We start from the raw sequence: 27651 nt of genomic DNA, 5'->3' as shown, positions 1-27651 counted from the left end.
TTATGGCCAAGTATATGGTTAATTTTCGCAACAAGCCATATCTGTTTTACATAAAAGAGCATATTCTGATGATGGTTGTAGTGTTCTGGGTGCATTTATTAGATCATTTGTATATCATGCTGTTCGACTTTTCTATATACTTACTGGGTTTCATAACAACCAAGAAAGGCCTATTAAAGTCACTCAAGAAGATCATGTCTATTTTTTCCTCCTAATTCTGTCTACCTTTATTTCATATCTATACTTACAAACACATATATACTTCTAATATTGCCTAGTTTCACTTCATATGTAATATGCCATTACATACATACACAAATTTTAATTTTTTCAATTATTTGCCTTCTTTTTCTTTTATTTTCCAATTCTTTGCTTTCATACCTTTTTTATCCCTGTTACACTTCAAAATATTATCTCTATATGTGTCCTTAATGGATGTTACTGGCTTTGGTTAAGATAAAACAATCTATTATTGGAGTCCATTATTATTATAGAAGAACTTTCTATATTGTGGAACACACAAGGGGGCTTCAAAAGTTCTTGGAAGAAATATAACTTGAATGTGTTAGATTCTTCCAGTGGAAATACCTCGGTCTTTGGCTTCGCACAAGAAAGAATTCACACCAAAGCCTGATTTGTGATCCAAGTGAGTTTTTATAAAGGATAGAAGTTGGTTCAGCCTTTACTCAAGCACCCTCAGTGCACTTCACCCCCACACGCGGAAACCTGAGGCCAGAGAAAACCACAGGAGGGTCTGAGTGAGCAGCTGGAAAAAGAGAATGGTGGGCTCTCAATTCTGACTTTTTCTGGGCCCTTCACTGGAAGGCTTGGTTGACAGTATTAGTTGACTCCATTGGCTGAATTATGCTCACCTGGCCTAGATTGGGGCCCTGGCAAGTGTACTGGCTTCCTGTCTCAAATGCCTGAATGTGTGCACGCCCTCTAGCCTTGATCTGCTCCCAGCTTCCTGTAAGGGGTGGCAGGCCTTGGCGTGTTCAGGGACAACCCCGGGTTTCTGCCTCTACCTACCTAACAAATGCTGTCTAGAAATGTTTCACCCACTTTGGACACCTTATCAAGAGAGACCAGTTCCTGGAAAAGGACATCTTGCTTGGTAGAGGGTCAGCAAAAAAAGAGAAAGATCCTGGATGAGATAGATTGACACAATGGTTCATGGCTTGGTCACTACGTTCTGTTTCCTTTTTCGATTTTCAATGTAAAGAGGGAGGAGTTAAGACCTCAGACTCCGGTGGTGCTGTTCAACTCAACTGCTGCACTCCAACCCGTTGCCACAGAGTTGATTAGCGACCTTCCGGTTCTCCCAGGATAAGGTGGCAGTGTCTAGGCCGGGTCTGTGGTTGGAAAGCGGAGCCTGCGGAAGAAAGGCTGGGCTTTCTACGGAACCAACAGGGGCCATTGTCAGCCCTGAAAGTGCTACCTGAAAACACTGCTGTCTAGTACGTCAGGGGTTGGACGTGAAACCGGCCGGCCAACGCTGAGCGTAATATAAAGAACTATAACTTAAACATTCATGAACGTACCCCAGTTCATTAAAATTGTGGGGAGAGAAAAAACACGGGGCGACGCTGCATTTCAGACAAGGACACTCTGAAAAGCAACCTGGGCCCATTGACCATTCGCTTCCACCAAACCGGCGGACTTCCGCCGGAGCGGGCCGGAAGTCCCGCGGGCAGCTGGGAGGCGCCGGAAGTCCCGCCCTTCCCGGCAAAGCAACGGCAGCCGGCGAGGGTCAGAGGTCGCCCAGCCAGCCGCGGAGCGGTCGGTCGGTTCTCCTTCGGGGGAGGTGGGGCTCTGTTTGCGCGTCCTCGGGGTGACCGGCCCGGCCGGGCTCGCCCGTGCTCCGCGGGTGTCGGTCTGCGCGCGGGGGGCGCCGGCGTGGGAGGCCCCGCGGACCCCGAGGTCGGGTCTGCCTCCTGGGCGGGCGGTGTGGCCTCGGCAGGGGCTCGCCCTGAGCCGCAGGTCTTCCCGGCACTGGGTAGCGCGGGTCGTCCTGCTGTGGAGACTGGTCCCGTGCACGTCGTCTGTACAGCGCGCGGCCCACACGCTGGGGCCTCGTTAACCCAAGGTGGTAGGTTCGAGAGACTGAGGGGGAAAGGGGAGGCGCCCCCTGGTGGCAGCTTGGGAAAGCGTGATTCTAACTCCACCCCAGCGGGAACCGAGCCATTGATTGCGGGAGGTGAACCTCGGAAGCCCGTGTTGTCGAGTTGTAGAGAGGTCTTTGGACGCGATTAGCCCTGTACTGCGCCTAGACCGGACGAGGTCAGTGACGGAGTAAGAGACGGCAGGAGCCTGCGGGTAGCCGAGGAGAGAAAGTGACCGCACGTTTGCTGCTACTTTATCTCAGTGGTTCTCTGCCTTGGCCGCCCACTGAAATCACGTGAGGTGCATAAATAAGTAGATCCAATACCTTTGTGTATATGCATGCATTCACTTCTTTATGTGTCTCACGACATATATTTGGTATATACATACACCAAAACTCACTGGCAGAGATTCTGGTTTAATTGGTCTGGGAAGGGGCCAAATAGGACTTTTAAAACTACCCCGTGGTGTTTGTGTAACCAGGATAGCAAACCACCACGCCTCCACCCACTGCCTGTAACTAGTTTCATTGGCAAGCGATTCATCATCACATACTATGTGCTGAATATGAGACACATATAAAGTGATTGGGAAGAAGAAAAGCAAAAGTTCAGGACAAATGGCAATGATATTAGAGCTTGACTATTTGAATTATTCTGTTACTAAAGTTTTGTGGATGATGAATGGGAAGATACTTTTTAAAAATTAAAAAATAAATATAACAATGTATATTTAAAAGGTGATCATTCTTAAGGCATGGCTAATCTAGAATGAATTGACCTTAGCTGCATCATTAAAACATCAAGGTGATTTATTTTTTTCTTTTTAAAATATGACGTGACATTTTCCTCTCCTCTTTTCTTTTTTTACATTTTATTAGGGGCTCATACAACTCTTACCACAATCCACACATATACATACATCAATTGTATAAAGCACATCTGCACATTCCCTGCCCCAATCATTCTCAAAGCATTTGCTCTCCACTTAAGCCCTCTGCATCAGGTCCTCTTTTTTTTTTTTCCCCTCCCTCCCCATTTTCCTCTCTTCTTGAGCCCTGGTAGCATAATGGGTTAAGTGTTAGACTGCTCACCACAGGATCGGTAGTTCAAACCTACCAGCTGCTCCTTGGGAGAAAGACGAGGCTGACTGCTCCATCAAAGTGTACAGTCTCGGAAACTCTACAGAGCAGGTCTACTTCACAGCATTGCTTACTATGAATTGGAATTGCCTCAGTGGGTTTGGGTTTTGGTAGCTTCTTTTAAACTCCCAATCCATTGATAATGTTGTTATTTTGACCAACAGCTTGATCCCACTGGGAATGGCAGCCCCGTCTATGAAAGAAAGGCAGGCTTGCTGGGGAGCCCGAGATGAGTACTGGAAGTGTTTAGATGAGAGCACGGAGGATGCGTCTCAGTGCGAGAAGTTAAGAAGCTCATTTGAGTCGAGTTGCCCCCAGCAATGGGTAAGTCACACTGGTAGTGGCTAGTGTATCGGTGTCTGTTCCCTTAAAATCCACTGAGCTCCCAGTGCCATCAAGCCGGTGCTGACTCATCAGTACCCTATAGGACCAGGTGGAACTGTCTCGGAGCTTTGATAGTAACTATGGGAGGAGACAGACTTGTTGGCAAGGGACCCTGGAGGCACAAACCCTAGTGGGTAAAGTGCGTGGTGCAAATCGAAAGGATAGCAGTTTGACCCCATCAGCTGCTCTTTGGAGAATGATACGGCAGTCTGCTCCCATACAGTTTCCCAGTCTGGGGAATACTGTGGAGCAGTTCTGCTGTGTTCTGTAGGTTCACTATGGTTAGAATCTCCTCCGTGACAATGAGTAGGCTTTTGGGTTTGAGGAGTTGGCAAAGTCACTAGCCTAGAGCTACTACTGAAATAACCTATGTCAGCTGCTCACCCCAAATCATGTAGTCGTACACTCTGAGCATGAGGAAAGGGGTTTGGAAAGTAGATGGGAATGTGCCACCGGCTGCCCCAGGTGCCTCCCTGACTGGCGTTCTTGCTCTGTGTTGCTTGTCCCAAGAAAGCCGTCCTGGAAAATGCGGCTACCCTTATTCAGATTAGTACGTGATCCCGTGCTAAGTGCTTGGCCCCTCATCTTCATCAGCACCCTGTAGGGTGGGTGTTGTGATTCTGTTTCCAGAGGAGGCAACTGAGGCTCAGAGCCTTCAAATAACTTGCGTAGTATTAGTTAATGGGAAAACCATAATTCTGAACCAGGCCACCTCGCTGGTTGAGCCTCCCTCTGCCTTTTCACTGTTCCAAGCAATTTAAGAACAGATCATTTTAGCGATAAAGCGGGTGTTAGTGTTTTAGGTGAACTTTTGGGACAGGGAGCCCATTTGGTCCCTTATAGCAATTTAAAAATTATTTGAGGACCATAAATACATATTTTAAGAATTTCATTAGCAGTTCATCCACATGTCATACAGTTCAATCGTATCAAGAAGTGTTATAAAACTATATTCAGTTCTAAAGCATTTTCTTTGTACTCATTGTTATTCATGTAAGTATACATAAATATAGTTTTACAAACAAATGAAATCATTATCTGGACAATGTCCTTTAAAAATCTGTTTTACTTCAGGGTCACATGTATGTACTGAAAGAGCCCCATGCGGCTCTAGAGCTGCAGTTTACCAAGCTCTGTACTATAGAAAGGACAGTTGCTCTCTCCCTACCCCTTCCATCCCTGGAACCACCCAAGCATGTTGCTTTTGCTATGAAATCCTTTATATATATAGCAGTCTCACAACATTTACCCTTTGTTCTCCAATTCCCTCCATATCATGACATGTTCCACAATTTCATCATTATTCTTTAGCAATGTGTAATATTCCATTGTGTGTATGTGCCAAAGTTTGTTTATTCATTCTTCCACCGGCATGTAGGTTGCTTCTATGTTCTTACTCTTGTATTCCATAGTGTGTCAGTGGATATGTGTCTATCTACTCCTGCTGTGTTCCGTATTTCTGTAGGGCAAAACATTGCTGCATCCTATGGGATTTCTATTCTCAATCGTTTGAGGAAGTGCCACGCCCTTTTTTCCATAGTGGCTGATTCTGATGGGTAACCATGATTGGGAATGATTGTCCTAAACTCATTGGGAAACCATACTTCTGGTCTTGTTTTTCTTTTTTCTATGTTCTGAAACCTGCTAATTTTTCTCTAGCCTGGTGGCTAAATTGACCCTTCAACCCTTCTACTCTCAGGGTCACTGCTGTTGTGTGTCACAGGATCAGTGCTACCTGTGACCAGTATGAGAACCATGGTCACTGCACAGATCCCCTTTATTCTCAGGTGTGTGCGACTCCATGAAGACTCCACTCTCCCACTGGGCCACCAGTGTTCTGAGCCCTTCCAATGCATTAACTGTCTTATTTATTCTCACAATAATTTTTGTACCCAGGCTTACTGACAAGAAAGCAGCTATTTTGAAATGCACTGACTGATCAGTATTAAAACTTGGATTGGAGCTCATTTGCTCTTATTCCAGAACCCGTACACTTAATGGCTGCACGTGCTTCATGTGTTTGCCCTTTACTCATGTTAGTTAGAAACTTCGTGGAAACTCAGGCCTATGTCTCTGTCAGTAGTCTTGTTTCCCTGCGCCACTTTATAGGCCAGTCTCTAGTGTTCCACCTTTGTCTCCCAACCAGTCCTTCCTCTGGTCCTCTTTTGGTTCCTTCCTGTAGATCCTTTAAAATGTCAGTGCTCTTGGAGATTTCTTCCGTGCTACTCACTTTGCCATGCAAGCTTGCCTTCCTTGTTGCTTTTACGTGCCACCTATGTGGAGTGGCACAAATGCGTGCCTCAGCTGAGACCTCCCTGCCACTCTGGAACCATGTGTGTAGGCACCTGTAGTCAGTCTCCAGATGTGTGTTCACAGGACCCGCCAAGGCTGGGCTCTGCATATACGAAACTGAGTTCCTGTTCATCCTACACCCACCGGCCTTTTCTTCCTGTGCCCTAAGCCACAGTTAACGACACTAACATCAGCACAGGGCAGAAACCTGGCCTCAGCCTAAGCGCCTCCTCTCACCTCTCCAATTTGCACATATTCTCCTACTTACCAGATCCCCTGTTCTCCCTCCTTTCTCGACATTTTCCTTTCTCTCCCTGCAGACTGACACTTGCCATCACACAAGCCATCCCCGCTCCTCCACATAAGTCTGTCTTACCCCTGGACTTTGTTTGCTATCTGTTGGCAAGCCTGAAAATACAGACCCTACTGGGGATCTCCTCAGACTCAAGCCCTGTCGTGTACTCTGTTGTTTTGGGATGAAGACTAGAGAATTTCTAAGACCCCTCAGGATTGTGCTCCACTCTTCAGATCCCTGTACAGCCTAATCCTTTCCAGCTCTACTGATGAGTTTCCATTCTTCCAGCAAGACTGGTTGCCCTCTCATGTCTCTCTCTGTACCACTCTACTTTAAAACAAATATTAAATCACTTTACTGGGGGCTCATACAAGTCTATCACAATCCATACATCCATCCATTGTGTCCAGCACATTTGTACATATGTTGGCCATCATCATTTTCAAAACATTTTCTTTATACTTGAGCCCTTGGTATCAGCTCCTCATCCCCCCCCCCTCCCCCACCCTCCCTCCTGAACCCTTGATAATATATTTTTTAGTATTATTTTTTCATGTCTTACACTGACCGATGTCTCCCTTCACCCACTTTTCTGTTGTTCGTCCCCCTGGGAGGTGGTTATATCTAGATAGATCATTGTAATTGGTTCCCCCTCTCTCCCCCCACCTTCCCCTTCCCCTCCTGGTATCACTACTCTCAATATTAGTCCTGAGGGGTTTATCTGTCCTGGATTCCCTGTGTTTCCAGCTCTTATCTGTACATGCTCTGGTCTGGCCAGATTTTTTAAGGTAGAATTGGGGTCATGTAGTGGGGGGCAGGAAACATTAAGGAACCAGAGAAAAGTTGTATGTTTCAGTGGTGCTATACTGCACCTTGACTGGCTCGTCTCTTCCTCGTGATCCTTCTGTAAGGGATGTACAGTTGCCTACAGATGGGCTTTGGGTCTTCGCTCTGCACTCTACCTCATTCACAATGATACGATTTTTTGTTCTGGGTCTTTGATGCTTGATACCTGATCCCATGACACCTCATGATCACACGCTGGTGTGCTTCTTCCATGTGGACTTTGTTGATACTCATCTAGATGGCTGCTTGTTTATCTTCAAGCCTTCAAGCCCAGAGGCTATATCTTTTGATAGCCAGGGCCCACCAGCTTTCTTCACCACATTTGTTTATGTACCCACTTTGTTTTCAGTGATCAAGTCGTGAAGATGAGCATCCCAGAATGCCAGGTTAATAGAACAAAGTGTTCGTGTGTTGAGGGAGTACTTGAGTAAAGGCCCAATGTCCATCTGCTACCTTAATACTAAACCTATAAATATATGTATAGATCTATTTCCCTTTTGTTATATATAGATCTGTACTTGCCTATATTTACATACATGTACATACGTACATGCCTATATTTAGACTTCCATAAATGCCCTTTGCCTCCTAGTTCTTTCCTCTATTTCCTTTACTTTCTTCTTGTCCCACTGTCATGTTCAGCCATCTGGGTTTCAGTAATCCCTCTCGGTTATATTGTCTTTGATCAAGCCCTACCAGGCATCCACCCTCCTCGCCATCGATTTTAGGTCACTTGTTTCCTTGTCTCTGGGTTTGTGAACACCACTTCTTTACCCCGCCTTCCTTTCTCCTGTGTCCCCACCCCCTCTGAACTATTGGCCCTGGTGTGTTTTCCTCTGGGCTGTTTACCCTCCTATGTTATCTAGATAGACATGCAGAGACAATAATAAGCACACACACAAAAAAAGAGAAAAACAAAACAAAAAAACTGACGACATAAAAAAGCCTATAAATAGTTCAAGATCTGTTTGTTGACTTTCAGGGGTGTTTTTGGTCGAGTCTGATGGGGTGCCCAAAGTCTATTTTTGGAATTCCCTGGGGACTTCATCGCTTTGCTCCCCTTGCTGCTCTGGTGCACACCCTTAGTGCTTCGCCCGGAATGGTGGGGTCAGATCCAGCACAGTTCCCACGCCGTGCCTCCGGTGCTGCCTCTTGAAGCACTGGGCTACCACTCTGCTTTAACACATCCTCCAGTGTGTCTTCTCCACCCTCTCGAGCTCCCGAGTCGGCGTCAAGTGCCCATCCCGGGCGCTCTCCAACCAAACCACCTTTCTGCTACCACAGGGCTTACTCCTCTGTTGGGCCAAGTGCTCTCTGTGTCCCTCGACCTTAAGGCCTGTGGGGGTGGGGACAGGAGTACATGCTCAGTGTCTTCCCTGGGGTCCAGTGCTCACAGCAGACACATTGTGCATCTGAGTTTTCATTGCAGGGAGCATATACGTGAGCTAAAAAAGTGCCTTGTAGAACTTGTAAAATTTATATTCCGTGTTCCTTGGCACTGACCCTTTCATTAAGAAACCTACAAAACTAGCCCCTCCCCAAACACATTTGTTTTCCTTCTGGTTTGTTTTCTCACACTGGAGCTTTCCAATTTTGATGGAAAAAACATTCTTGTTTGTTTCTGATCCTAGTCCTAATTCTCTGCTCCTTGTTCCTTCATGGAAGGCAACCCTAAAGACCCTTGTCCCGTCAGGTTGGGTTCCTACTCGGAACCGGGCTCATTGCTTTGGTGCTAAGGTGACCAAATTTAACTAATACAATGTAAGTGTCCCCAGTCAGAGGGACTTTGGCTTACTCTTTGCTTAAAATGACACGTGTAAATGCTAGAACTTGGATTTAGCCAAAATTCAATATCATTTATCAAAAAGTACCATTCCTACAAATTAACTACAGTTCCCTTTCAAACCTATTTCCTCCCCAGATTATCCAAAGGCCTTTGACAACTTTTATTTTTTAACTTCATGAAGCGAAAGCCATTGTATATCAAGACATTGGATTTATTGGTCCTGTTTACTAGAGTACTGTGCACAAGTAATAATATGATCTTTTAAATCTAGACCGTTTTTGGTGTGTATGTTTAGTTAAGATGCTTTATTATAAAATAAGACCCTTAAGCTAGAGAGCAGAAGTGATGTCACTGGCTTGGGGGAGGGCACTCCTCGGGAGAAGGGGTAGCTGTGCAGTACTTGCATACGACGAGTCAAGGCACCAATAGGGTCAAGGGCTTCTCCCCATCCAGTTACAAGGAGCAACTGGCCACCACAGCTTCGTACACATGTCATTATCACGCTCACTGCGGGACTAAATGCTAGCCCTTTTCAGCAAGCCCTTGTATCCAAAAGGAAGCAATAAAGCGTCGTTCATCAATTACATTACTTCTTTGTCCTGGGGACACTTATTATAATTAGTGGATAGCTCCTGCCAAGAATGAAAGCGTATAGAGTAGAGCGAAAAGTGCCCCATGCCCATTTGCTAACAAAAGTAGTGTATTTTTACATGTTCTGTGAAAATACTTTTCTTGAAGAAAAGTCCAAGAACACATAACCAGCTCATTTCAATGGAATGACAGCACAGGGGGGGAAAACATCCCCCAAATGTAGACAACTGCTTTACTGGAACCATCTCCTTTTGCTAGCCTACATCTTGTTCATTTAGTTGTTCCACAAATAATTTCTACGTGCTTCCTGTGTGCCATAGAGAAGTATAGCGAAGAAATGGGGAAAGTACTCACCCCTGTGTAGCAGACATTCCAGAGGGGAGAGCCCGACAAGAAGTGAAAGGAGAGGGATATGACATGGCAAGATGTCATAGAATCCAAAATGCCCAGAAGCCAGGGCGTGAGGGATTGGTTTACAATTTTGATAGAATGGTCGGGAAAGGCTTCACTGAGATTCGTGCACACAGGTGGTGAAAAACGTTGGGACGCAAACATGCAGCTATTTGAGTAAAGACAATTTCAGGTAACGTGTTAAAGGAACAGCAAGTTGAGAATCGAAGTTAAGGCTAGAGGTAATGGGTGGCAGGGCTGCTCATTCTTACTGAGGGAGATGGGACACTTTTGGAGACGTTAGAGTTTAAGAGTAATTAGGGAAGTGAGAATATAAAAGGAATGGCAATCAGAAAAGGTCACTGAACCAACTAGTTTTTGGCATCAGGATTCTACCATAAAAACTCAGAGATGGTGGGTAGAGACTGGGGTGGCTGGAATTAAGATTATGGAAGGGTATGTTTATTGGTAAGGACAAGCTTGAGGTTACTGATGAGGGGAGGAAGGTAGGCTGGTGGGCAAGGTCATTCAAGAGGTCAAGGAAGGACCTGAGGTCAGGGTATTAGAAGGCTTCCTTACCTATGTGGATACTGAACCTACTGGAGAATGAGATGTGGCAGTAGCATTGTTGGAGACAATAACAGTGACCTGCAGTTTGTGGATGACTCCAATGAGGCAGGGAAATGTGCAGGGTAGTAAAAGATTCCACTTGATGTATGCAGCAGTTGACGATAGCCATTTTCCCATTTCCAAGTATTTCCTTCAGCTTGTGCTTTCTAGTTTTTCTGCCTTTTGCTGCTGTTCTTCTTTGTCCATAACTGTTCTTGTGTCAGCCTGCCCCTAAGAATCGGTGCTTTGTTCCTTTTTCACCTAGCTCTTCTCTCAAACATCACAGGGAAACACTGGGGTACGGCCTTATTTTTCCAGTCTCGAAAGTTTTCTGCCTTTGACAGGGTGGGAAACATTTTCTATCACTCGTTTCAGTGGAAAATTCAGTAAAATTGTGAATACCAGCACTTGTGTAAGGCAGGAACTCATCAGAGAAAGAAAGAAAACAAATCTTTTTCACTTTAACGAGTAATAGAAAAGTTTTTCACCTTGTCAAAGGCAAAAAACACCAACTTGGAGGATCTAGGGAAGTAAGGCTGTCGTCTCACCGCTGTGCGTTGCTGACAGGTTCCTGCTTCACACAAGCTCTGGCTTTCCAGGGCCTACGGTATTTTGATGAAGCCTTACCCAATTACCATAGACTACAAGCTGGCAGTGTTCTAGAGATCAGCGAGAAGGTGGAAAGATAGACGGTTAGGGGGCTGGAAGGTGGTGTATGTGTAAAAGTATCATTTTGAAGATGTTTTGTGTGAGACTTTGTTTCCATTAGCTTTAATTTTCATTCCGTCTTGTGAGGGACTAGTGGATGTCTTTTGTTTGGCCAGACAGACCAAATCATTTGCTCAAGATCACCCAGTCAGTCTCATAGTAGGGAGAGAAGTTCAATGTAGGATTTAATGTACTGCTGCTTCATGCTACTTGTATAATGAAGTCACAGTCAAAGAATAGTTACATTTATTACGTGTTACATATTGCCATAGAACATGTACTAGCTGTCATGAAAGCAAATTACTCCTCTGTATAGCGCACATGTGCTTAATTTGTGTGACAAAATCGATTGCTTTGAGTCAGTTCCAAATTAAGATGACCCCATGTGTAACAGAGTAGAATTACCTCCGATTGTCAGCTCTTTCTTCCATGACACTGGTGGGAGGGTTGCAACTGCTATACGAAGAGGCTTTAGAAAGTTTGTGGGGAAATTTCACAATCTTTTAATTCCATTTTGGAGCCCCTTCATAGGTACTAGAGGAGGAGAGACACATTTGTAGAAAAGCTAGTCTGGACAAGTTAGGACCTTTAAATGAAGGTGTCCATTAGGCAGAAGTATGTGATAAGAGATATAAAAATTTGGACAGTCCTGTTGACAAGCCACATGGAGCTAAGCTGATGGAACCAGAGCCCTGGAGCTGCAGGAGGCAGCTGGAGAGCCATGCCAACAGAGATGCTTCCACCACCACTGGATCCACAAGACTTTCTACCCACTAACCTGTGACTTTCCTGAATTCGGCATCATTGCATGTGCTGCGTGAGTCTAGAAAGGAATTTATGGATTAGTATTGAGCATATGGGCTAATCTGGGACTTACGAACTTGATCTGGACTGGGCTGGGATGTTTTCTCAATATACCATTGCTCTTTAACATAAAGGAAAAAAAAGAGATAAAATTTATTAATTTGACATAAAATGTTAATTAAAACATTTTATGTTCTTCTCTTATGTATCATTTATATAACATCACTGCAGCTAAATATGTAACCTGAGCTCATTGGAACCGGGGTGTCCACGCACTCTTAATGTGAGACACCTCACCAAACAAGGAAAGATAGGGTCAGAATATGAGGTGGGGGAGAGGAGGGCTAGAACTCGCTGGCCTTCTTAGAAGGAGCCCTGCGGTGCAGTGGATGACGTACGGGGCTGCTAACCTCGCCAGCACTGCAGGAGGAAGGTGAGGCAGGCTGTTCTTGTAGAAGTCTACAGCCCTGACATGCTGTGGAGCTGGTTTGCTCTGTTCTGTAGAGCCACTGCGAGGAGGGATCGACTTGAGGATCATGGGTTTGGGGTTTTTGTTGTTCTTAGGAGACTCGTAGGCATCAAATTCACACATAGAAATGATTCCAGAATAAAAATCACCGAAGCCAGTTTCACAACATATATTGAATAGTTTGTTATCCAAAGTCAAATTTAAATGAAGCAAAGCAAAATATCGTCATCAGGTCTCGGTTGAGAAGTGGACCCAGAGTGTCATTGAATGCCAGACAGAGATTCTTACGTGAAGTTCTGCACCTGGGTTGAAAATCAAGGTGCCTCACTGTGTTAAAGTGACAAAGACCCCAAGGCAAGAGTGGAACTAAATCTTAAATATAATTTCAAAGAGCAAGAGTTGTGGGGGCCTGTGATTTTAGAGAGCATGGTTTCTTAGTGAGTTAGAGTGGTCCCTCCTAACACTTCATGAAGTTGTATCTCTGGGAGAATGTTTAGTCAGCAGAAGGTTCTGTCTGTGTCTATTATACCACCTGTGATAAATGATAGGGCTGACTTTTACACTCTCAATACAAACAATGTTTACTTTGGCAAGCCCCAATGACGTTGAGAATCAAAGCTTTTCATACAACTAGTGAATGTTTTCTCCTTTGACAATGAAAATTATAATATTCTGTCTGTTTACCTTGTATGCAGAGAAGCTCAGATACAGAAATTACAACTTTTATGGTTGGCATCTTTTCCTTGGTTATGCTTTTCTACTTTAATGATGTTACTAGTTTTACCATAATATAGCAAAATATCCTTAGTCCTTATGGAAAGATAATTAACTAAAAACAGTAAGAAAAAGTAGTTCATAAATAAAAATTGTTAACTGTGCATGTATTTCTGGATGAGACATGACAAATGTTATGATTGATAAGTTCAAAAATTTGCTAAGTCAAAATGATAAGAATAATTCAGTTCATTGTCTAAACTGTCAAGTCTTATGATTTATCTATGAGACCAAAGAATTTTCTGCAATTTCATGGTAGGTTTTACTTGCTTAGGAACATGCATATTTCTTGAGAAGGTGCATAAGTTGTATGAATTTTTAAACAAGATCTGTAACCAAATATAGTTAAGATTCTTATATACAAATCACTTAAGACATTTCAACAATTTATATGGAATAATTTACATTTAAAAATGTGCTTTTCTAAAACAGATTGTGATTGCATAATTCATCTTAAAGGCGATTTAACCATTGGGGAGTGCTCTAAAATTGATGTGGGGGGTGATTGTACAATTTTCTGTGATATGATTGAATGATTAAACTGTTGAATTAGATGATATGTAAATTACTTGCCAGTAAAACTGTTGGGAAAATAAATATGTGCTTCTGGTATTCTAACTAGGTAATTTGTTCTTATTTCAAACTTTTTTTCTCAACAGATAAAATATTTTGATAAAAGAAGAGACTACTTAAAATTCAAAGAAAAATTTGAAGCAGGACAATTCCAGTCTTCAAAAACAACCACAAATTCCTAGACTGTACCTGAACTTTTCACAAAACTTGACTGTACGTACAAAGCTCTGTTAACCTTAAGGACAATAGTAATTACAGTGCTATTTGAATTAAGGTAAATATCAATACTTGTTCTCTATAAAGGACTCTTAATAACTAAAGTGATCGAATAACAGGATTCATTCAGACTATGAATAATTGAAATAAATGGTGTAAAATTTATTGTGTTTAAAAAGCCTATATTTTAAGAAAAATAAAAACAATACTTATTTTATTATTGGGAGATGCGCAGTAGGTAGATAGATAATAGATAAATGCTTAAAAATAACCCAAAAACCAAAAGCATAATTTGTCATTGTGTCTCTCTAGCAGCACTTTAATATACAAAAACAAAAAATGAAATTACTGCCATTGAATCAATTCCCACTTGTGGTAACCCCATAGGACAGGGAGAACTGCTACTGTGGGTTTCTGAGACTATCTATAACCGACTTTTTAAAATAGTTTTATAGGCATATACTTACTTCATACAATTAATTATTCAGTTACATTAAGAGTTGTGCACTCATCTTCACAATTAATTTTAGAACATTTCCTTCGCTGGCTCACCATTTCCCCCAAGCTCCCCTGCCATCTTCCTAGACAATTAGTAATCCATTTACTGTCTGTATAGATTTACCTGCTCTGCATTCTAAATACAGAGAATCATTTAAAAAAAAGGCAGCAAATAATGACTATTGTTAAGCAGTTTTTGCCAGTAGGAAGTTGTTCTATTTGGTTTACCCACAGAAGAAGTGTAATCACCTTCCCCAAAACATATATGCCTCTTCATCTGGTTTTGATTTGAATTTACAGTACGTTTTGTTTGGGGTGACTGTGTTTTGTAAGATAGCAACTGAATAGGCCCTTTCTTCTCCCTCCATCTTGAAAAACTGACCCCACCTGATGCGGGCTCTCCTCTTGAATTGGCATTTAGACGTACATTTAAAGGGGTGATATACAGGTTCACGAGCACTAAGCAGGCTTTCTACCTGGGTGCTTGGGACACTGGATTAGAAGATTACATGCCCCGAGAACAGAAGCTCGCCTTCCTCCTGGTGTTTATCCTTATAGTAGTAGACTTACACACTATTTAACCTTTTGTGATCGACTGACTTCATTCACCACCACTTATCTGTCAGTTTGTCATGCTGTGGTGTGTTGCTGTGATGTTGGACGCTATGTCACTGGTGTATCAAATGCCAACAGGGCCACTCAAAGTGAACAGGTTTCACCGGGGTTTCCAGACTACGAACAGACAACAAAGAAGGAATTAACTGCCCAGTTTGGCGGAATCAGCTACTGAAAACCTTATTCACAGCATGGAAACACTGTCACATCCGAAATCCTAATGAATAACAGCAGAACATTGATGGAGATAGTGCTGGGGGGCCGGGCCCCTCAGATCAAAAGGCACTTGAAGTGCACCTGACAAGCTGCTTTCTCAAAAGTAGTTCACTAGTATTCTGAATGGACTGTTCCCTGTGGGAGCGGAGCCTAAGGGTCTTCATTTTCTCAAGGTGAGAAAAAAAAAGCTGTAAAATTGAATAATTGAAATCTGGAATGTGCTAAGTACAAATCTAAGAAAATTGGAAGTCGTCAAAAATGAAATGGAAGGCATAAAGATCAATTTCCTAGGTATTTGTGAGCTGAAATGGACTGGTTTTGGCAATTTTTAATCAGAAAATCATGGTTTACTGTGCCAGAAACTACACAAAAAGAGTAATGGCTTTGTATTCATTGTCAAGAAGGATGTTTCAAGATCTAATACGAAGTACAATGCTGTCTGATAGGATAACATATATCCTCATAAGGAAATCCAACCAATACAACTATTTTTCAAATTTATGCACCAACCACGAAAGCTAGTGCTGAAGAAATTGAAGAATTCTCTGACGGTCTTCAGTTGGAAACGGATCAAACCTGTAATCAAGACGCATTGATAATCGTTGGCCAGTGAAAAAGGTGCTGTCGATAGGTTTCAGATGTTGCTCATATGTACAACAGAACACAATGAAGCACAGCCCAGTCCACTACCATCTTTCGGACGGTTCTTGTGTCTGAGTCTTTTGTTGCCGCTTCTGTGGCAGTCCTGCTGTGAGGGTTCCTGTTTGTCACTGCCCCGCTACTAAGGGTGATGCCCTTTTCCAGGCACTGGTGTCTCCTAGCAGCGTATTCAAAGCAGGTGAGAGGAAGTGTCAACATCCTTACCTCTAAAGAGCATTCTGGTGGTATGTCTTCCAAGACCGATTTGGTGGTTCTTTTAGCAGTCCGTGGTACTTTCAGTGTTGTTTGCACCATGATTTTTTTTTAAAACCGTTAAACACTTACGTTTATTCAAATGTCTATCAAGAGTAAAGAGACAACATACAGACTATCTTTGAAAATGATAAAACCAGTATATGAGGGGTACCCCCCAATTGGAATTGTGCTGGTCTGAGTGGAGCTTTTGTAGTACGTGAGCATTGAGCAACTTGCTCTGACTTAGTGCACCTAGTGGCTTCACCTGGGGAAGTTCTTTCTGGGCCACAGTGAACTTTTTAGAAAAGCAATTCAGCAACTTGCTCTGACTTAGTGCACCTAGTGGCTTCACCTGGGGAAGTTCTTTCTGGGCCACAGTGAACTTTTTAGAAAAGCAATTCCATTTAAATCTTTTGTGTGTGTGTGTGTGTGTGTGTGTGTGTGTGTGTGTGTGATGGCCAATTTAAGAGAACAGTATGTGGCTGTGAAATTTCGTTTCCAACTCAGGAAAAATCCCACAGAAACATGATATTGAACACAGCTGACATGGACAGTGTTATGGGAAAAACTCAAATGTACAAATGGTTTTCTTGTTTCAAAAAAGGTGAAATGTCAACTGATGATGAACTCCTAGTGCATTTGACTTGTAGTACATTTGGAGTTCGTTCCACCAGGTCAGATTGTCAACCAAGCTTTCTATTTCAAGGTTCTGAAAAGATTGCCTAACAGTGTGTGATGAAAAATGGTCTGGTTTTTATTAGGCGGGAGACGGTCTTGCCACCACAACAATGCACCTGCTCATGCAGCCATCTCAGCACACCAGTTTTTTGGCAAAAAACAGCATGCCTCTTACCCTACAAACCTGACCTCGCTCCATGAGACTTCTTTGTTCCTGCAAAAGAAGAGGGACATGAAAGGACAGCGACTTGACAATGTAGAGGAGGTGATGGGAAAAAACAAGGAGGGTGCTGTCAGCCATCCAAACAGATGAGTTTGAAAAATGTTCCTATGAGCGGAATAGCAGATCTGGCAAGTGTACTAAGTGTAATGGTGAGTGCTTTGAAGGTGATAAGCTTGTTTTGTAAAAAAAAATTTAATACATAGCTTTGGGGGGAAACTGATGGTGGAGAGGGGTTGGGTACTTATAAAACATAGAAAATTTCTACAGCTTATAACAAAAAGACAAATGACCCGACTAAATTTACCAAAGAGACTTAATGACCAACAGACACATAAAAAGGTGTTCAATAGTCATTGGGCAACAGACAAATACAAATCAGAGCCACAAGAAGATTTCGCCTGCACTAGGTTGCATGCTCCTCAGGAGGGTGCACTTTCGAAGCCAGAATGCCAAGACTGTCTCGTACTGTGGATGTGCCATCAAGAGGGGTCATCCTCGAGACGGCCATTCAGACTTGGCAACACAGAGGGGTGGTGAGAAAGAAGACCTTCGATGAGCCGGGCTGACCCCATGACGGTTCAGACAGTAACGAGGTCGGGTTTGTTCTGTGTGCACAGTGTCACAGTGAGTGGGAATTGACTCCAGAGCATCCAACAGCTGAATGGCTAACGTTTTTTTTTCTTAAAGAAAATAACAGGTGGTTCTAACTATGTTGGTGAGTAGATTAGGTGGGGCAACTTGCTACTGGGGAAGGAACAAACAAACAAAACTTAAATGTAGAGACCCCTAAGGGAGGAAATGCCAGATATTCAGTTCATAATTAGATACTTTTGACCTAGTTTCTATCCAGCCCTTGGTGACCCAGGCGTGTATTACAAACAACCAGGACTTTGACCTCTGCCCTTTCAAGGTGCACAATATCCTTCATAGACAACACCACAAAGCTCAGATTTGGAAACCCCACTGAGAGAGCCAGGTTATGCCTTAAATTCACCTGTAGCCTATTTAAGGAACCGAATACTCCCTTGGACATAAGGATGAGAGAGTGTGAGCAGAAGCCGAGGGCTGCTATCCCAAGCTTACGGGGTTGGAGGTCGTTCGGACCTCTTGCTCTGAGGGAACCCAGGGAATGGTACCTTATGTTTGCTATTTTCATGTGCTTTTTAACAGTTTTATTAGCTCTCCATCCACATGTCATACAATTCAATAATTCAGTCACATCAAGAAGAGTTGTACAATTGTCACCAGAGTCAATTTTAGAACATTTTCTTCTTCCTTGTACTCATTGTTATTCATGTAACTGTTTTTTTCTAATTGTGGTAAAAATATACACAACAAACATTCGCCATTTCCACAACGTCTGCTTGTATAATTCAGTGTCATTGATTATACTCTTTGTGTTGTACAACCATTATTGAGATCCCTTTCCAAATTATCCCACCACCATTGATATAAACTCAGTGCCCCTAAGCAACACCTCCTCCTCCTTCCCCCACGGTGAGTCCTCGTCCCAGGAAACGGGGCATGGCCGGAAAGGCTGCCGCCTGCCCCCTCATCCGTCATGCACTGCACGATGGTGGGGAGCCTGGTGCTAAGCCCGTCATGCACAGGGGAGCTTGGTGCTGCTAAACCAATTGTAGATGACCTGCTTCTGGGTCGGGGTTTCGTACTGAGCAGCTCCCTCGACACAAGGAAAATTATTAAAAAATAAAAATAAAGTTTGCTTTATATCCTACCCTCTTTATATATAAGTAATGTCCAGCCACTTGAGTTTTTTATTTTTATAGGTCAACCATCCATGTCTTTTGATCTAAAAAGCTGTCCTATACATGTATATCTTCCTTTTCTCATTAGTATTTGAAATTCTTTATCAGCGGCTGACCTAGTGATACTGTCAATAGAATTATCACGTTGATGGGAATGATTCTTGTTTCCCACAACAAGGATAATGGCTTCTCTAAAATGGACCAAGGACAGAAATACACCATAGATATATGAATGAATTTTTGAGTTTGCACTTAATGATAACGTTGATCTAAGAACAACTAGTTCTTAGGACGTGAGCATATGCAAAACTTGCCCTCAAGAAGAGAATGCTGAATGGAGGGGTATTCGAACACAGTGTGGTGAAGAAGTCACACGGTGCCCAGCTGCCAGACAGAATGGCGCCTGGCACATGGATTAAGCCTCCAGTGGCTTTCCCCTGACCACAGCACACTCACGGGACGTGAAGAGCCTGCTTCTCAGCGAGCACTGTGAAGGAGATTATGGCAGATGTTATAATGCAATATCTTAGCATTTCATCTCCCTTTTGGCCCATTTTGAAGTTTCGGTTAAAGAAAACAAGTGAAGTGGAAATACACCTAGATTAAGCCTCTGGAGAAGCCCCTCCGCACAGAACAGGCATGTGAATACCCTGTTACCATGTGAGAGTGCAGTGGAAAGTAGATGCTTGCCGGTGCAGTTAGGTTAAAATTTAACACCTTATCATCTGGTCTCCCTTTTGATCCATTTTAAATCTGTTCTCACATTGAATATTTTCTGATTTATTTTTGATTGAGGATTTTTTTCTGTTTCACTGTGTTATTGTTGGTTTTCTTGGTATGCTTTTCTGTATATGAAATCAAGTATAGGTCAATCTATAGACAGTATCTGGATTAACGGTGTCTTAGGGGGATGGTTGAGGAGGCTGTGAAGAAATCAGGAGCTAATAACAATGAGTATAAGAAAGAAAATGTTCTAAAATGGACTGCGGTGATGATTGTACAACTCTTTAACATGAATTATATGATGTGCGATTTATATGCCACTAAAACTGTCAAATAAAAACAAATCACCAGGCAAAAATGGAGTCTTAGAGGTAGCACTGCCCCTGTGGGTTCCAAGACGGTAACTCTCCGTGGTAGTGGAAACCCTGCTTCTCTCTTGCAGAGCAACTGGTGATTTCAAACTGCTGACCTTGCAGATAGCAGCCAGTGTGTAACCGCTAGGCTACCAGGGCTCCTGTCTTTCTTAGAACAAGCAACCATCTAAGTGAAGTGAAAGCTAAGTCCACGTGGAAGAAATACACTAGCTTGTTTGATCCAAGAATTATAAATAAGAAAATCAGGAGATTAAGAAGGAATGGTATTGGAGCTTAAATTCTGAGTATCCAGTTTGCAGAAGGTTATAGATGAAGTGAAACCCCCAAACCAATGTGCAGGGTCCCCATTTGGATTAAGGGTCTGCCGACCCCTCTGACCACTGACTAGAGAAGACAATAGCCTTGCTCTCAGACAGAGGGCACTGGAAAGTGGACTAATGCAGCTGTAACTTGGTTAAAATTTAACACCTTATCGTTTGTTGGCCCTTTTGACTCAGTTTAAATTTGTTCTAGCTTTTATTATTTTTTATTTTATTTTCAAGTAAGGTCTTTACCTGTTTTATTTATTTATTTACATTTCATTGAGAGCTCTTACAGATATTTTATTATTGTTACTGGGTGTATGTGTGTATGTGTGTGTGTATTTTTCTGTCTATGAACTCCAGGATAGGTTAGTCTATAGCAACAGTAACTGGATGAGTAGTTTCTTAGAGTTATAACAGGGGAAGCTGAGGGAAAGTGGGAGCTAATGAGAACTAAACAGAAGAAAACGTTCTAACGTTGATTGTGATAAATATTGAACAACTAGTTTTAATATGTTTAAATGATTGGATTTTCTCAAATGTGAATTATGTGGCATGTGAAATGGCAATAAAGCTTAATTAAAAATACATGAAAGGGATGACACCACAATAGAGCCAAATGAAATTAAAAAGTAACAATATTATGAAACACTACTCTTTAAAAACTGAAAACTTAGATGGACCAAGTGGCTTCACTAGAAATTCTACCAAGCATTTAAAGAAGAGTTGATGCCATTTCTATACCAACTGTTCCAGAATATGTAAAAGAACAGCAAACATCATAACTCATTTTATGAAGCTAGCTGTGTTAGGCTGGGTTATCTAGAGAAGGAAACCAGTGACAATTGTATGTATGTAGCTATAGAGAGAGTTTTATATCAAGAATATCACATGGTTGTGGAAGTGGGTGAGTCCAGTCTAGTTCAAGTTCCTGGGTCAGATGTAAGCTCAAGGATTCTCTTGACTCCTGTAACTGCAGGGGCTGATGAACAGAAAGCAAGAAGATGAAGCAGAGAGGCCACAGTCTGGTGGAGGCTCAATTGAATTAATACAAGATTGGCTGAGTGAATCCAAGGTCAGCAGTTTGCTGATGCTTCTGGGATTGGAGGGCAATCTGACAGGAAGTCAACCAACCAGGTACAGGATCCAATTCTAGCAGAAGTCAGCTAGCTTCCACACATTTCCCATTTATACTAAGAGTAAGCCAAACTCTGAATGAAAACTTTCTCACTTGTATCAAGGCTGTGACCACAACTACTTGGCCCTTTCATAGAAGATCCCCTCATGAAGTTGATCGCATGATGTTAGATCATATCATGGGAGGAATCCTGGCCTGCCCAACGTCACATAAAAGCTAATTGTCACCCTAGGATAACCCTAAGACCAAAACCAAGCAATGACATTACCAGGATAGAAATTTATAGACTAATAGCCCCTATGAACATAGATACAAAAATTCTCAAAATAATGACCAATAGCATTCAACTAGATAACAAAATAATACATCATGATCAAGTAGGATTCATACCAGGTATGCAAAGATAGCTGACCTTTAGAAAAACAACATATTCTATCATAAATTAAAAATAAGAACTACATGACCATATCAGTTGATGCAGAAGAGGCACTTGATAATATTCAACACTAATTTTTGATAAGGTATTCAGTAAGATAGAAATAGAAGGGAAATTTCTCAAGAGAATGAGGCCATAAACACAAAACGGATGGCCTCCATTTCTCGCTTAATGGGGAGAAAGTGAAAGCATTCCCCTTGCAAACAGAAACAAGACAAAGATGCACCGCCCTGCATCACCACTCTTAGTCAATATTGCGCCAGAAATCTTAACCGGAGATACTAGATAACAAAAAGAAATCAAGGGAATCCATATTTGCTAAAAATGAAGTAAAACTCTAGCATCAGTTGATATTTTAATGTAGACAATACCAAAGACTGAACAGAAAAATTTGAAAATAATGAAGAGTTGGCAACGTTGTCCAGTACAAGATTGAACTACAAAACCCAACCACTCATGTATATCAATGAAGAGAGCTCTGTAAAAGACATCATGAAAACAATAGCATTTGCAACACACACACACACACGAAATACTTAGGAATAAGCTTGCAGGGTCAGTGAATTATTTAATGTGGTTCTTCTGGCCATATTTTTTAACTCCCACCAAAGGACCTTTTCTTGCATGGGTCTGGTAAAAGGGTGGAGGAAGATACTGATAGGATTCACCTTTGAGTAATTTCTAATGGGATTCCCTGGAGTGGCAGCCTGCTGGGAGTAAAATTAGCCTTCTGAGAAGCTGGAGGGGGGATCTTACTATCTGCTAGAGCCAGGAGTGAGCATACCTTCTGGAGTGAACCTCGTGGGTCCACAACAGCTATACCATTAGAGAATCAGCAGCAGAACCAGGAGCCAGAACACAGAACAGAGTGATAGATTTTCCAACCCACCGAACAAGGTGAGTGTCTTTGTGCAGGAGGCTAGCTAGTGCAGTCAGGTTCCTCTAGGCACTTAATTGGGGAAGCTGTTCTTGCTGACTGACAGCGGTTGAGCTGGTGCGTCAGGCTGAGGTTTATTGGAGTAGGATGCCTCTAGGCACTTAATTCAGGACATTGGGCTTGCTGACTGTTCATCTGGGTACTTTAGAGAAACAAATGCACAGAAGCGCATTTATAAGGGAGTTTTATATAAAGGTTAAGTGCACATCAAGAAAACATCCCAACTCAGTGCTGCCAAAGCCTCAAGTCCAACATTAACCTATATGTCCAACACCAATCCACAAAGTCCTCCTCCATATCACAAAACACACACTAAGATGCCGACTGCAGGAGGAAAGCCGAGTCAGTGAATGTGTAAGTATCTCAGTGCTGGCAGGGGTCTCCACTCGGCTGCTTTAGCACCCAGTACTGCATTGGGGTAGGTCCATGTGACTTCTTGGGGATGTCTTGCAGGAAATGAGCCTTGCCAGCTGAAGCAGGGAACTGCTAAGGCAGCTGCACCCTGATCCAACCATCACAAAGCAAGAGACCCGAGAACTAGAAAGGCAAGGCTCACTGAGCCATTTATCCCTCCACCCTTGTTTATCGGCCAGGTTGGCACAATAAACTAACTACCTCACTGACCCATGGGAATGGAGCTGAGTCTTCACGTTGAGGACTTAGCAAAGTGGTATGTCCCTTGGAGCATTAATTTGCAGACCTGTAACATGTCCTGGGAAACAACAGCTCTAAGTATTTCTCACTGACATTACAACTTAACATCCTCAATAAACCCTTGACTCATGAATTTTGTCCATGAGTTTCTGTGTAGCCATTGCAATGGATATTAGAACCCATAGAGGTAAAATAGAGAACACTAATTATGACACTAGCAAGGTCAACTACTATAGGAAACCAAAAGAGCCCTAAATAGAAGAATATTCCACACTCATATAGGAATTTTTAATATTGTGAAAATGTCAATATTACCCAAAGCAACCTATAAATAGGGCAATTCTGATCCAGCTCCAAACTTCGTTCTTTAAATAAATGGAAAAACTAATTAACAACTTCATATGGAGAGGAAAGGGATCCCGGATAAGCAAAGTACTACTTAAGAAGAACAAAGTAGTTGGCCTCTCATTTCCAACCTCAAATTCTACTACACAGCCACGGTAATTAAAAGAGTGTGGTAGTGGTAGAATGAGAAATGCATAGACAAGAAGAACAGAATCTAGAATCTAGAAATAAGTTCACCCACCTACAGACAACTGATCTTTGGTATGGGCCAAATAACATTAAATGGGACAGGCATAGTTTTTTCAGCAAATAGTGCTGGCAAAATTGGATATCTGCAGAAGGATGAAATAAGACTCATACTTCATCCCATACACAAAACAAACTCCAGATGGATTAAAGGCCTAAATGTAAATTATGATCATGTAAAGATCATCAGTGAGAGTAGAGACAAATTTTATGGTCCTAATGTAATGCATAACATAATATGTAGCATAAATGGGGGTGGAGACAATCGAAGATAAAATAGATGACTGGGACCTCTGAAATTAAGATGCTTATTTGCATCAAAAGAGTAAAAAAAGAATTCATAGAGTGGGGAAAATTTTTTGATGATACATTGGACAAGGGACTAATCTCTAAAATCTATAGAAACTGCAACACTTCAAGATAAAGATGAATAATCCAATTAAAAATGGTACAGATAAGAGCTGAAAACACAGGCAATCCAGGACAGATAAGCCCCTTAGGACCAATAATAAGAGTTGTGACACCAGCTGCATATGGGGGCTGGAGGCACAGGGAATCCAGGGTGGACGATACCTTCAGGACCAGGGGTGTGAGGGGCGATGCTGGGAGAGTAGAGGGTGAGTGGGTTGGAAAGGGGGAACCGATTACAAGGATCCACATGACCTCCTCCCTGGGGGACGGACAACAGAGAAGGGGGTGAAGGGAGACTGAATAGGGCAAGATATGACAAAATAATAATCCATAAATTATCAAGGGCTCATGAGGGAGGGGGGAGCGGGGAGGGAGGGGGAAAAAAGAGGACCTGATGCAAAGGGCTTAAGTGGTGAGCAAATGCTTTGAAATTGATGAGGGCAGGGAATGTGCAGATGTGCTTTATACAATTGATGTATGTATATGTTTGGATTGTGATAAGAGTTGTATGAGCCCCTAATAAAATGTTTTTTTTTAAAAAGGAGTAGCGAAACCAGGAGGGCAATGGGAAGGTGAGGGGAGAAAGAGGGAACAGATCACAATGATCTACATATAACCCCCCCCCCCCCCTTGGGGACAGACAACAGAAAAGTGGGTGAAGGGAGACATTGGTCAGTGTAAGACAAGAAAAAAATAATTTATAAATTATCAAGGGTTCATGAGGGAGGGAGGGGGGAAAGTGAGCTGATACCAAGGGTTCAAGTAGAAAGAAAATGTTATGAGAATGATGATAGCAACAAATGTACAATGTGCTAGACACAATGGATGGATGTATGGATTGTGATGATTTGAGTCCCAGTAAATGATTTTTTTAAATGGTGTGGTGGTTACATAATTTGATGTCAACATGATGATATATAATAGTGTAGGGGTGAAGCTTATCTTGTCAATCATGTCACAGCCTGATGGTGACTCCTTGTGGGCGTGGTCTCCAATTGAGGAGGGTCTTAGGAACCTCCCCTCACTCTCTGCCTTCACCTTCCTGCTGGTGAGCCACCCTGGTTTTTGTGAGCCCTGTGATTTGGCCACCAGCATTGAATCCACATGACTTTGCACCCACTGGCCACTGATCTTCCTGCATTCTGCATCACTGCATGTGGCTGTGTGATTCTTAAGAGAGACTTATAGACTAGTATCAGACTTATGGACTAGTATAAGACATGGATTTGATCTAGACTGGCCTGGGATGTCTGCTTGATATACAATTGCTTTTTGATATAAAGCTCTTTCACTGGATTTGATTCTCTAATGAACCCAGCATAACCCAAATAGCAATGGACATGAACAGATAGTTCACCAAAGAAGACATCCTGAGGGCCAAAAAACATTTAGAAATTCTCTTGATCACTAGCCATCTAAGAGATGTAAATGAAAACAATGAAGCATGATATTACATCAGCATTGACAGCAAAAGCAAAATGAAACAAAAACTACATAAAATAACTTCCTGAAGAGGATGCTGAGATACATTGCTGATGGCACTGTAAAAACATGAAACTGCTGGGGAGAGCATTACAGTGCTACTTCAAACAACTGAGGATAGAAATTCCTTATGACTCAGTGATCCCTTTGCTGGTTATACTTAAAGAAGTAAGAGCCATAACATGACCAAACTTGTGCACACTCATGTTCATTGTATCACTGTTTATAATAACAAGATGGTGGAAAGAACCTGAATGTCCATCAGTGGAAGAATGGATAAACGTTGGCACATACACACGATGGAATGAATGCTATGCATCACTTAAAAGTAATGGTGTAACCATGAAGCAGCTTATGGCATGGATGGACCTGGAGAACATTATGATGAGTGAAATTAGTCAATCAAAAAAGGGCAAATCCAGTCCCTCCCCGCCCCCCCTGAGAAGCACGTGCTATAGAGGAGGACATTAAGCTACAGGTTGGGAAGAGGGCAGGCCTGCCACACCCTCACAGAAACAAACCAAGAACATTATAGAGGTAGAAACACATGCACGTACATAGGTCAATATATTAATATATAATGACAGGGGTGTAGGTCTATGTATATATATTTATAAGTTACATATTAAGGTAACAGATGGAATAAGGCCTCTACTCAAGTCCTCCCTCAAAGCAAAAACACTGTTCTAACAACCTGGCATTCTGTGATATTCACCCTCCCAGCACGATTGCTGAAGACAAAATGGGTACACGGCAAATGTGGTGAAGAAAGCTGATGGTGTCTAGTTATCAAAAGATACAGCATCTGGGGTCTTAAAGGATTGAAAGTGAAACAAGTGGCCATCTAGCAGAGAAGCTACAAGCCCACATGGAAGAAGCACATCAGCCTGTGATCATGAGGTTTCGAAAGGATCAGATAACAGATATCAGAAGACCTACAACAAACAAACAAACAAAGCATATTGTTGAGAATGAGGGAGGCTCAATACAGAAATTTAAAACCCTTCTGTAGACAACGGGCCCTCCCCTCACAAAAGGGTACAAGGAAGGAATGAGTCACCCACGGCACAATATAGCACCAATGAAGAACACAATATTTCTTTGGTTCCTTGAGGCTTCCTCACCCCTGACTATCATGACCCCAGTCCTGCCTTTCACTTCAGGCTAGACTGGAACATGTACACTGGTACAGATAAGAGCTCAAGACACATGAACCCAGGTCAGAGAAACCCCTCAGGAATAGAAATGGGAGTAGTGATACCAGGAGGGCAGGGGAAAAGTAGGGAAGGGAGGGGAGAAAGGGGAAACTGGTCACAATGATTGACACATAACCACACTCTGCCCCCAAGGGGGATGAACAACAGAAATTATGAGGGAAGGGAGACAGTGGTTGGTGTAAGATATGAAAAGAATAATTTTTAATTTATCCAGGGTGTCACAAGGGTGGGAAGAGTGAGGGAGGTAAAAAAAGAGGAGCTGATACCAAGGGCTCAACCAGAAAGTAAATGTTTAGAAAATAATGATGGCAACATATGCACAAATATGTTTGATATAATTGATGTATGGAATGTTATAAGAGCTATAAAAGCCCCCAATAAAATGATTTTTTTCATGGAAATATTCCATTGTTGTAAAATTCCATTTTCTATGGATTTTTGAAGTTCCAGCAACATTATATATACAATTTTCTTTTAAAAATCATTTTATTAGGGGCTCATACAACTCATCACAA

At 42.4% G+C, this 27651-nt stretch overlaps 1 protein-coding gene across 6 annotated transcripts; it reads left to right on the top strand.

The window, feature by feature from the left end:
• Positions 1 to 1700: 1700 nt before the first annotated feature.
• COA6 (cytochrome c oxidase assembly factor 6) lies at positions 1701 to 14146 on the top strand. 6 transcript variants are annotated; one of them, XM_075540611.1, is made up of 3 exons: positions 1701 to 1779; positions 3409 to 3568; positions 13852 to 14146. In XM_075540611.1, exons 2-3 carry the CDS (start codon positions 3425 to 3427, stop codon positions 13945 to 13947), a joined length of 240 nt encoding a protein of 79 aa, XP_075396726.1. In that variant the 5' UTR covers positions 1701 to 1779; positions 3409 to 3424; the 3' UTR covers positions 13948 to 14146. The 6 variants fall into 6 exon arrangements, with proteins under 6 accessions (XP_075396726.1, XP_075396723.1, XP_075396722.1 ...); XM_075540608.1 differs by having other exon boundaries at positions 1711 to 1783; XM_075540607.1 differs by having other exon boundaries at positions 1717 to 1804.
• The last annotated feature ends 13505 nt before the right edge of the window (positions 14147 to 27651 follow it).

The sequence above is a fragment of the Tenrec ecaudatus genome, chromosome 1 (genome assembly GCF_050624435.1).
Source record: "Tenrec ecaudatus isolate mTenEca1 chromosome 1, mTenEca1.hap1, whole genome shotgun sequence".
Classification (NCBI taxonomy): domain Eukaryota; kingdom Metazoa; phylum Chordata; class Mammalia; order Afrosoricida; family Tenrecidae; genus Tenrec; species Tenrec ecaudatus.
Note: the sequence above shows the minus strand (reverse complement) of the source record. Positions and strands in the feature narration are given on the sequence as shown.

What these genes read in the sequence shown, in the direction of transcription:
- COA6 (XM_075540611.1), top strand. Translation starts at nt 3,425, where the DNA reads ATGGCAGCCCCGTCTATGAAAGAAAGGCAGGCTTGCTGGGGAGCCCGA. An exon ending in CGAGTTGCCCCCAGCAATGG is followed by an intron (nt 3,569 to 13,851) that starts GTAAGTCACACT and finishes TTTTCTCAACAG; the next exon opens with ATAAAATATTTTGATAAAAG.